The following is a 12,072-nucleotide window of genomic DNA, read 5'->3' as shown; positions in this document are numbered from 1 at the left end:
GAGCCCAGCCCCCACCTGGCTGGGGTGGTGGGAAGGAACCCAGCGCTGCGCCCTCAGGGAGCTGCCCATCTCGGTTACAATTTAGAGAAACCCTCCAGCGGCAGCAAACGTCGCGGTCCAGTCTCAGCTTTCCCGCCACAGGCCCACTCTCCGGCGTCCCCCTCCCCCATTGCCACCCTTGATTTCAGGATTGGAAAAGGTGGGGCCTCCCCACCCCACCCCCTCGGTGCAGGGACCAGAGCCTGAAGCCATCCCAGAGGGGACGCTGCCACTCACCGGGGACCGCCGAGGACACAGAGGCCCGGCGAGACGCAGGGACAGCAAGTTAGCGGTAGAGTCGTCTTAGGTGTGTGTACAGGGGGGTTGTCCTTTCCGCCGAAACTCCTAGTCCGTGGTTCGCCCGTTCCTTGCTCCACCTTCGGCTCTTCAGCTGCACTGTGAGGGCCGGGGCCTCGCCGGGCGTTTCCCAGCTACACTCGCTGTTTCTTGAGCGCACCAGGGAGCCACCTCCTCGTTTACTCCTCACAGCAACCTTACGAAGTAGGCAGTCATCAGGCCCCTTGTAGGGGGAGAAATAACGTGTCCCCATTGGCCCATCAGCAAGTGGAGGCGCCAGAGCCTGACGCCACAGCCTCTGCTCTCAACTCTCCAAGAAAGCTGCTGCCGGCCCTTCCCGAGCCTGCAGGAGGGGAGACTCCCCGAGTTTATCTTCGGCAGCTTGATGCTTCCAGGGTCTGTAAGTCTCTGCAAGGCCAGACAGGTTGCTGGATGCCAGGCCCAGATGACGAAGAAGCTTCTTGCGGTGTCAGGTGACACTCTCACAGCCACAGCGCTCCTGCAAGTTCAGCCTGAGTACAACGTGGATAGGAGGGTCTCCCAGCCTTGTCCTTCTCCTTCTGCCACAGGTTCATCCACTCCATCGGCAAGAGTTACTAAACGTCTGTGGGCTAGACGCCAAGCGGCACGTGGGAACCAGCCAGGCTGAACCCAGCCCCTTACCCTGGCCCTGTGCACGGCGCTCTCCCAGCAGGGCACACCTTTCTCAAGCCCAGGCCTCTACTTCCTCCCTCTCGAAATCCCATCCACCCTACAAGACTGAACACAGATACCTCTTCCTCCATAAGACTCTCCCAGCCACTGCACCAGGAGAGCATCAGCCCTGCTTCTGACCTAAGCTGGTCTGGGGACTCATTTAAATTTCCCAGGCGATTCCATTATGGAGCCAGAGTTAAGAACTGCTGCTCCAACCAAAAGCAACCTATGTCTCTTTCCTCCGAACTCTTGTGCATTTAACTTTCTCCCTTATCACGTCGCAAGCTCCCTCCTCTAGCTTCACACCTGGGCTCTGCCACTTGCTTGCTCTGTGATCTGGGCAAGTTATTTAACCTAAGTGTCTTCATTAAGTGTGACTCAGTTTACTAATCTCACAAATGGGAATGATAATAGTTCCCACGGTAGTTCATCAAATCTAAGACACCATCAATTATAAATGTACCAATAACGTGTACCATTGAGAATTTAGGATGCTGCCAAATAAACTATGTCAAGTCATTGACCGTAAGATGCATCCTGATTTCAGGGCTGTTAAAATTTCAGGAAAAAGGCCGTGACTTAGAATGAACGCTACCCAGCGCCTCACAGAGCTGTGAGGACAGAATATGCATTGATAGGCATGAAGCTTTGGCACAGTGCCCGGAAATAGTGAGGGCTCAACACGTTTCAGCTATTATTATCCCCTCCGCGTTTCCATCCGTCACTAAAGTTCTTCCAGTCTTCCTTTCATTCCCAGCCCTCCCAAAAGGTTTGGCCAGGCTACTCAGTTGTCCTCCTCAGGGGAGGGACTTGGAGAAGGATGACACGGGCAGCCTTGAGGTTCCAGGCCTGGGGCTCCAGTCCCAGGGAAGTGTCTCCTCTCAAGCGTCCAGCCCTCCTCCACGGAACGTGGCCAGGAGCTTCCCTCCTTCTCCCCAAGAGTCTGTGTCTCAGCTCCAACCACAGAGCAGCCCGATGGCAGCCCCACCCTCTGACCACAGCCCACTCCACATCTCCCACTGTTCCCTGTTTGGAGAGGGAGAGGCGCTGGAAGACCAGGCTGCTGGCCTGGCCTCGGGTGGGCAAGGCCCAGTTCTGTGTGACCTTTAGGCTCCTTGGCTGTTAAAGTGAGCCTGTTATCCCTCCTCCAGCCAGTCAGGAAGGATGCCGGGAGAGGGGGATGTTAGGAGACGCTCCCCAAAGTAGTGTGCCCAGCAGACAAGTAGGGCCATGGGTAGGGCTGCCAGGTTTAGCAGATAAAAATACAGGACTCCCAGTCAAATATGAATTTCAGAAAAACAACGAAGCAGTTTTTAGTGTAAATATGGCCCGTGCAATGTTTGGGATGTACTTACATTAAAAAGTGATTTGTTTATCTGAAATTCGTATGTATTTGGGAGTCCTGTATTTTATCTGATGAGTCCTAATGGGTCCTTTCCCCTCCTCTGCCCACCAACCCCACACCTCAGCTTTCTCACTCTCCCTGACATCTAACTCTCACCCTTGAGATGTTCTTGAAACTTTTATTTTCAGTCAACAAATAACTATCAGTGCCTAATTTATACATGATTCCCTTGCTCACTGTGGAGAACAGAAAGATGAAGACGACTTTATTAAGGGCTTATTGATGTGCTGGGCACTATTCTAAGTGTTTTGCACATTATTGACCCAGTTGAGTACAAAAATACAAATATTATCATCTCCACTTTACAGATAAGAAAAATGAGGCACAGAAAGGTCAAGTAATTTGCTCAAAGACACGCAGCTAGGGAGTAGTGGAGCTAGGATTCAAACCTGAGCAGCCCATATAACCTATAGTTCCAAATAGCCAATATAATTTGGTCCCTACTCCCAAGGGGTTCCCAATCTCTCTTTAGGAGACAGGCCCCTGAAGGTAATTAATACTATAAGTCATCTGTGCTTGGTACTCAAAATAAGGTTCACTGACCAGCTGCAGGGGCCTCACCTGGGACCAGGTTAGAAATTTTGAATTGTGAGCCCCACCCCAGAAGCTAACAAGATCCCCAGCTGGGTCCTAGGTAATCGAGTTTGAGAATCACTGCTCCAAACAAGTAGAGTGACAGTCTGTTCATTCACTCAGCTGACGTGGCCCAACACCTTCTACATGCCAGGCACTGAAAAGGCATTGCAGTGTTGCAGTGACTTTTTAAAACGTGGGAAATCCTCGAGAATATTTTTAAATGCCTCATCCTTAATTCTTCATGAGGCTGGAGTATGGCATTTCCCAAATATTACTCTTTGAAATACTCGAGTCACCTGAGGTGACTAAATACATTCGATGGTCAGATTAGTTTGGGGAACACTGGACAGTGTTAGCATAGCCCTGGTGGTTTCATAAATCACATTAACACGGTGCGTGCTCTAAAAAGTCCCGCAGTAAATAAACGTGTTTCACTTTACTTAAAATTTCTTTTTCTTAATCATGGGCATTCTCTCCACCTCGCATTAAGTCTACTGTCTCATCTTGAGGAACACCCACTGGCAGGTTGTATTACAGTTCACAGAGAGGGCTCGCATCGGGAGGTCGACGTTCTACAGGTGAAGAAATAGAGGCTCAGAGGAGTTAGAGTGACTTGCTTCGATCACTTGGCTCATAAGAGGCTACAACAGCAGGCAAAGCTTTGAGTTCAAGTCTGATACCATTTCCTTGACACTGGGATGTCTAACCAGGCCCTTAACCATCGGCACCAGCTGGAGTGTGTTTGGTTGCCTGTCACAGAAGGCTTAGGCAGGAAAAGAGATTTATGGGCTCATGTAACTGGAAGTCCAAGGGTAGGTCAGGCAGCCTGCAGTTTGGACAGCTCATTAGGTTTTCAGGATACTCGGACAGCCTTTTGCAGTGTCAGCTTTGTCTAAGGCTCGCTCCTCATGGCCACAGGTGGCCGCCACCCACTCCTGGGGCCACCTCCTGCTCCCTCCACACCCAGGGCAGCTCTTAAAGGTGAGAAGCATTTAGGGACTTCCCTGGTGGTCCAGTGGTAAAGAATCTGCCTTCCAATGCAGGGGACATGGGTTCGATCCCTGGTCGGGGAACTGAGATCCCACACACCACAGGGCAACTAAACCCGTGGGCCTGAACTAGAGAGACAGAGAGAAGAAAACCCTGCATGCCACAACTAGAGAGGGAGAAGCCCGTGCGCCGCAACGAAAGATCCCTCGTGCCTCAATGAACATCCCACGTGCTGCAACTAAGACCCAATGCAGCCAAAAATAAATAAAATAAATAAGTATTTTTTTAAAAAGTGAGATGCATTTTACCCAGAAACTATCAGAGAAACTCTCCTCTCATCTGATTGGCCTGAATGGGGTCACATGCCCATTCCTGAGCAAGTCTCTGTAGCCGTGAAAATGGCCTGCACTGATTGGCTTAGGCCTATCCATCCTTGAGCCAGTCGTGGTAAGGGACTGGATTTTCCTGATTGGCCTAGACTAATGGAGCCCACCCCTGGCCGTTGGGTCAGTTCTCCAAGGGGCCTGGCTGCTACACTTTAGGTTGGGGGGGGGGTGGGCTGATGGTTGTTAAGGAGACAGCTGCAATGTCCACAACAAGGGTGTTAGGTCACTTGAAATTTAAACTGACAAATCATCATGATGTATATTTTAAATATCTTACAGTTTTATATGTCAACTGTAACTCAATAAAGCTGAAAATTTTTTTTAAAAGAAATTTAAATCAAAATATTTGAAACTGGGCAGATTCCAGCCAGTAGGGTCATCAGGGATACAGCATAATATTGTTTCTTAAAGGAAGGGCTTTAGCCCATTCACATTAGAATCATCAGGGGACATTTGTTAAAATGCAGATTCCTGGGTCCCTCGAAATAAGCCTCTGGAGTGGGACCTGCCTTGGAATCTGCATTTTAATCATGCAGCCCAGTTGCTTGGATCAACTCTGGTTTACACCTGCTGTCCTGGGGTAATGATTTGCTCTCAAAAGTATCCCAGATTGGATTATAAATTATATTTCCCCTCCACCAAGTTGATACTGCAGAGCCAGTGGGAAAAAGTCCCCAAGGTGATGAGCTCTGGCTTCCCATCTGGCGCAGTGGAAAGGGCTTCAGGGTCAGCTCAGCCACTCACAAACGGAAACTCAGCCGAGTATCTTCGGTTCCTTTGGCCCACGTCCTTGCCTGCATTGTTGGGGTTGATGATGCGTCCCTCTCAGGGTGGTTGGAGAGACTGGATGAGGGGACATGCGTCCAGTGTCCAGCACAGAGGCTGCCACCCAGGGCCCGATTCAGACCAGTGCTGGTCTCTCCATCTCACTTCCAGGCTCTCGGAGCTGAACTCCGGAGGCCCTGTCACCAGGGCCCCATTTGCGAAGGCGGCACCAGACAGGCTGTGGGAATGAGCTTCACAGCTTTTGTCAAAGTGGCATAATAAAGCCCCCAAGTGTCTGCTCTTTGCAAACTGGGATGGCAGATCAATTGTGGCATAAACAAAATTGAGGCTTGGTGCGAACCCGGGGACAGATTACGCCCGCCTCCGCGGGGTGTGGGTGGGGGAAAGGGGGATTTTCGGGGTGGCAGGGTTTGCCTTTTCTCTGGCTGAAGCTTCAAGGCCCCTCTCCAGAGCCGGCCTGGCTCCCCAGAGCTTAGGGGACTGTTCTTCCACCCTGGGAAGCATCTGGCTAGGCAGCAGCACCGGGCACGGACCCTACTGCCCTCGGCAAGAGGTCCGGCCCCGGGGTCTCAGCAGCCCAGAGCTCTGAGCCTCTCGGCGCTGATGGGGCAGGAGGGTAGACTGTGCCCCCTCCGCCCTGCCTCTGGAGCTGAGCCGACGTGGGTCTGTAGGAAAGCAAAGGGAAGTGAAGTGGGCACAGGAGCCGGACTTCAGGAATCGGGGCAGTGAGAGGGACACTTGTGTGGGTGCCCTCTGTGCTGGACAGAGAACCTCCTGACCTGCCTGTCCCCTTCATTCTGGGCAGAGAGTGCCACAGCCAGCCAATCACTTGGCATCATTTTGGGCCTGGAGTCACAGCCGTGAGGATACCTCAGGACCGGTCCGGCCCAGCCCCTGCATGGGGGCAGCAGGGTAAAGCTGTGCCCTGGCCCAGGGCTGAGCCACTGGCAGCAGAGGGGTGGGGAGCTGTGCGAAACCTCTAAGAAGGCAGCCCGGATCCTCTGTGCGGGTGTCTGCCTGGTTTTCCACCACAGCCCTGAGCGCAGCCCGAGGCCTGCCAAACCAGGTCTTCAGTAAGTGTTTGCGGGAAAAAGGAATGAGCGGGTGGATGACGGTGCTCCAGGTGCATATCTGGTGGTGCTGTTGTGTAGAGGCCCTGGCAAAGGCCACAGCCCTGTGGGGAAGGAGAAGCGTGGGTGGAAAAATAAGTCTCATTCTGGGTTCTGTCATCCAGGGGAGAGGCAGATCCTCAGCAAGAAACCCAGACTCTAAAGGGGGTGCTGGGGCAGGAGCCAGGAGTCCAGTCATGGACGAGTTTGGAGGAATCTGAAGATGGTCCTCGAGAGTGGAGATGGCTTTTGACTCGGGGGTAGGTCAGGCAGGGGCAGTCCTGTCAGGAGCCCAGCAGGCAGACGAGTGCCCCGCCTGGGGGCAACCGGCTGGACTGTGGGCCAGAAGCAGCGGTCCCTTCTGTGCCTCAGTCCTCCTGCTGTCCCCAAGCCCTGGGTTGAGTCTGGTTTGAATTGCCCTGCTGTCTTAACTGTGCCACGGGAAGGGGGATGAGTCCACCTTGGTGAAGACATTAAGGGGGGAGCAGTGGCCCCCCTTCCCAGCAACAGTCAGTGGAGAGAGAGCCACAAGAGGAGAGTGGACTCTTGGGGACAGGAGCTGTGACTGAGGGTCAGCCACCCTGCCCACGTGAAAGTGCTCTCCCAGCTGCCAGCCCTCTTGGTTTTCTAAGAGGCATGGAGGCCCTGCGGTGCCCTCAGAAGACAGTCTAGGGTGGCAGAGAGAAGGTGGATGTTAGACACCAGCCAACCTGGGTTTCAGGCTCAGCCCCACCATTTCTGGGCTGTGTGGCCACGGCAACTACTTAGCCCCTTGACCCGAGGTCTCCTCATCTGCTAAACAGGGGTGTGCCTCCCTCACAGGTTGTAGAGATGGAGCGAAACGAGACCTGCGGGGCTGGCGCTGTGAGTAGTGGCCCTTTGGAACCAGTTTATTAAATGGGCTGGCACGGGAACTGGCTTTGTTTTCATCTATCTATTCTCCTTTGGATTCCTTAACAACGTCTTGGATAGATGCTAGAGTTTTCCAAATAATATTTTTTTAAGTATTACCAGTTTTAAAATTGAGACCCATTCTCCGATGTCCAACCCAATCTAAATCCCATCTTCAAATTCACTTCTAATCAAAGCTCAGCCTCTCCCTCCAGCTCTGGCCTGGCCCCCGGCTCAGGGACCTGCAGTGTGGGAGGGGTCATCTTTTGTTTCCTCCTGGTCTTACATCACCGGTGCCACTATCATCCTTTCTCAGCTTTTGCTGGTGGCATCACAATGCCCACGGCTAGGACAGACATACCCTTCCGTGGAGCCCATTGGGTCTTTGGAGAGTCCCCCCTTCCCCCCCAATACAGGGACCACTGCCCTGCACCTTTCCCTAAGTGGGTGGTGCTTCCTGTGACTACATCGCATGCTGTCCCCTGCCCTCTGCCCCTCAGGCACCCTTGATCCAGCAGGCAGCCCTCCCGGGCAGCGTCTCTTCAGATGTGGCTGCCGTCTGCAGAGTCTGCTTGACCCATGTCACTCCCCCCCATCCTTGGCGCAAGGTGCCCTGGGAGTACAGGCTGCTCCCACTGATGCCCTCTTCCTGTCCCTGCCTGTGTGGGCTGCCCCGGTCAGCCTCTGACCTAGAGAACTATCGAGCACAGCGTCAGACTCCAGGAGACACCTCTGGCTCTCCCGAAACCCTCACCATGCTCCACTCCAGTGCTCCTGGGTAAGCTTTCAAGTGTCTGCAGCTCAGCCAGCATCCACTGGGAAATGAGCTGCCAGGCTGCCCTTGCTGCAGCCTGACGTTCTCTTCACCATCACCACCACCGCCATCTCTAGACCTGCGGGTGCCACAGCGCCCCTCCTACTTCAGGACCGTCTCCCATGATCCCTGGATAATTTCTAACCTTTCTTTACAGCCTGGAAGTGGGTAGTAGGGGTTACTAGTCACCAGACCCATTTTGCTATTTTAATCGATATGACATAGATTATCTAAAACTTCTCTTCAGAATGAGGGCTAACATATTACACGTCACTCTTAGCTTTAAGACTTTAGCTGAAAATTCTCAAAAATAGGAAAATCCCATTCAATATCCTCTTAGGCATAGTATTAATATTGCAGGCTCAGGATTTTTCATTTCTTTAGGAATTTAGCCAAGTGATCCCCCCACGAGAGGTGTTATTTTCCCTCCATGAGTAGCAGCAGTGCTGTGTATGATGGTCTAAGCAGCAAGCTAGAAGCCAGGACACGTGTGGCATCTGTCCCCCACAAGCTGTAGGTCATGTCCCCTCTGCCCCTTCTCCCTCACCTATACAGCGAGGGGCAGACCAGAATTAAGTTCACAGTTCTAACAGTCTAGGCATTTTGAAGTGTTTCTTATCATGACAGTACAAAAAAATCATAAAACATACCATTTGAAAGTTATTATACAACAAACACCCATGTAACCACCACCCAGGTCAACAGAAGATTTCCAGCACCCCAGAGTCCCCCTGGGTCCCCTTCCAGTCACCACACCCTGCCATCCCCAGAGGAAACCCCAATTCTGACTTTTATCAAAATTACTTCCTCGATTTCCCTTATAATTTTGCCAGCCAAGTATGCATCCCTAAAAAGACACTGTAGCTTGCTTTTGCCTGGTTTTGAATTTTATGCAAATGGAATACTTCTTTTGTGTCCAGTTTCTTTTGTTTAACATTCTTTTTGTGACATTCATTCATGTTGTTGCAAGTAGCAGTGGTTTGTGCTTTTTCCTTGCTGTATAGTATTTCCTTGTATGAACAGACCATGAATTAGGCTGTTGGACACTTGGGTCATCAACCTAGGACTTTCTGTAAATACACACACACAAACACAAACACTCCCACTCCACGTATAGTCATATCGATTCAGAGCTGATTTCTTCATGAATTCAAGAACTTGAGTTTGGCTTTAAAGTGCAGCAAAATCCCTCTATTGAGTCCCTGGTTACACTGCTAGTTTGGCTTTTTTCACACTCTTACGGCCAAATTCTGAATCTAAGGACATAATCCATCTTCCTCAACAGAGGTATCATGATAAGGTTTTCTCCTAACTTGAGTCATTAAGCATAAGATGGAGACAATGTCAGGCAATTGGGCATTTCCTCCAAGGAATCTAGAAAATGATTAGCATACGAGTTTAAGGGATCATTCTGAAAAAAACTTTCTCTGGCCTTTTTAGGGAAATGGTAAGCCACACCTTTCCCAGAGCTGGCGCCAGCCCCACTTAACAGTGCACAGGTAGACCTCCTGACGTCGGGCATGCATTAAACAGGGATGCCCCTGAACTTCTGCTACAGAGGTGTTGACAGGTGCTACTGTGCCACTCAGACAGATGATGCATTTTCTGCTCAGACTCCAGGCAGCAGTGGATCTTCATGCTAAGGGATTACATCCCCTCCCATAACCAGAGGCAGGCAGCATGGGTCCCACAAGGACATCACAACCGGCAGCTGGCTGAGAGCTCAGGCTGGAGGAGCAGAGCTGCCACTCTGCACTGCCCTGGATGACAGGGGCCGAGCATCCTGGCGGGAAGCCAAGCCTTCTGCAGCGATCAGTTGATAAAGAAGCTCCCTTAAAGAACGGTGCTTTGAACGAATGGGTAAATTAAGACTTAATTACAAGAGTCAGAGCACTGAGCAGCTGCCCTGGCACAGAGCAGACCTCTCAGGATAAAAGCCACTCCAGACACCCGGCAGCACAGGACCCAGCGGGGCCAAAACCTTTCCCTTGGCTACAAGTGTGAGCAAGGGTGATGGTGGTCCTTGGGTGAGAAGGAACTGATGTCCAATGGCAGAGCCGCACTTACTCTCTGAAGGTTATGGACTCATTCTCAAACAATCCATTTGTCAGTTTCATAAACTGACAAAACTCTCCCTTTTCAGAGACCATCAAATATAGCTACCTGGACTGAACACACCCTACCTGGTCCCCAGCAATCCCATAAAATGAAGCCTTTATGGAAGTCTGTCCTAACAAGGCCCAGGTGTGCCACTGGTACATTAAAACAACAATTTGAGGGATGGGAGACCAGGTGACACTTGTTCAGTTTGTGGGCTTCACAGTAGTTTGCATCTGTGCAGTGGCTTCTGTTTTGTGTTTCCTGATGGGTCCCTCCTAGTGACCATCTTGCCTCACCCGTATTGATTTATAGATCCCCCACCCCAGACGAGGGGCCATGTCTCCTCCATCAGGTTAGGGGTTTCCCAGATTAGGAACCATATCTAGTGCCACCAAGGCAGAGAAATGTCTAAATACCACTTGATCGATGCCACTCAGCATAGGAGCCATGTCAGCACCTGTACATGCCTGCCCCGCACAGGGTGGGGACCACCCGCTCAGCCAGGACCTCGCTGATCCCCGCTCTGGTCTCCACAGGTTTCGGCATGACCACCCCCGCAACGGTGGGCGGGAAGGCCTTCCTCATCGCCTACGGGCTGTTCGGCTGTGCCGGCACCATCCTGTTCTTCAACCTCTTCCTGGAGCGCATCATCTCGCTGCTGGCCTTCATCATGCGCGCCTGCCGGGAGCGCCAGCTGCGCCGCAGCGGCCTGCTGCCCGCCACCTTCCGCCGCGGCTCGGCGCTCTCGGAAGCCGACTGCCTGGCGGGCTGGAAGCCCTCGGTGTACCACGTGCTGCTGATCCTGGGTCTGTTCGCCGTGCTGCTGTCTTGCTGCGCCTCGGCCATGTACACCAGCGTGGAGGGCTGGGACTACGTGGACTCGCTCTACTTCTGCTTCGTCACCTTCAGCACCATCGGTTTCGGGGACCTGGTGAGCAGCCAGCACGCCGCCTACCGGAACCAGGGGCTCTACCGCCTGGGCAACTTCCTCTTCATCCTGCTCGGCGTGTGCTGCATCTACTCGCTCTTCAACGTCATCTCCATCCTCATCAAGCAGGTGCTCAACTGGATGCTGCGCAAGCTGAGCTGCCGCTGCTGCACGCGCTGCTGCCCGGCGCCCGGCGCGCCCCTGGCCCGGCGCAACGCCATCACCCCGGGCTCCCGGCTGCGCCGCCGCCTGGCCGCGCTCGGCGCCGACCCCGCGGCCCGCGACAGCGACGCAGAGGGCCGCCGCCTGTCGGGCGAGCTCATCTCCATGCGCGACCTCACGGCCTCCAACAAGGTGTCGCTGGCGCTGCTGCAGAAGCAGCTGTCCGAAACGGCCAACGGCTACCCGCGCAGCGTGTGCGTCAACACGCGCCAGAACGGCTTCTCAGGCGGCGTGGGCGCGCTGGGCATCATGAACAACCGCCTGGCCGAGACGAGCGCCTCCAGGTAGACGCGTGCCTCGCCGCGCCACGGACCCTCACCAGGCTGGGGTGCAGCCGGGCGGCGTTTGCTTTCCTTCTCTCAGACGCTGGCGCTTTCTTAACCTTTATCCAATAAAATGAAACCAAAAAAAAAAAATTTTTTTTTTTAAAGAAATACTATTTGGCCAGGCCTGATGTTATCAAGGGCAGGTTTTGGGGGAACCTGTTTTCCTTATGGGCTCCCTCTTGGAGAACTGTGGTCCCCAGCAGATTCTCCTCCAGGGAGAGAAAAAGTGGCACCCCAGACCCTCGCCCAGTGCACACGGCAGTGAGAAGAGTGCCACCCCTGGGTTTTGCAGACTGGCACTAAACCCCGTCTCGATGCACGTAAGCAGCTGGCAACCCCAAAGCATATGGTGCAACTTTTCATGGCTCTGAATTACCTCCGCAGCATTTAGAATCCTGGCCCAGCCCAGCAGCTTCCTTCTGGTCGTCAGAAGTGATATAGTCACAGTTATGACAGGTGGGGATGGGGAGAGCCATATGTTGCCTCCTGATGTATATATATAGTACA

General features: G+C 52.9%; 1 protein-coding gene across 1 annotated transcript in view; it reads left to right on the top strand.

Annotated features, from left to right (window-relative positions):
• Positions 1-11,527, top strand: part of KCNK12 (potassium two pore domain channel subfamily K member 12) — a gene marked incomplete at both ends in the record, with an annotated part of 51,328 nt that extends 39,801 nt beyond the window's left edge. Inside the window, one exon of the mRNA XM_082851626.1 lies at positions 10,626-11,527. Within this exon, the coding sequence (XP_082707752.1) occupies positions 10,626-11,527 (902 nt within the window). The remainder of the gene's footprint in view (positions 1-10,625) is intronic.
• Between the last annotated feature and the right edge of the window lie 545 nt (positions 11,528-12,072).

The sequence above is a fragment of the Leucopleurus acutus genome (assembly GCF_964270905.1).
Source record: "Leucopleurus acutus genome assembly, chromosome: 12".
NCBI classification, from domain to species: domain Eukaryota; kingdom Metazoa; phylum Chordata; class Mammalia; order Artiodactyla; family Delphinidae; genus Leucopleurus; species Leucopleurus acutus.
The sequence above is the reverse complement of the archived record's forward strand: the minus strand, read 5'-3'. Positions and strand labels throughout refer to the sequence as shown.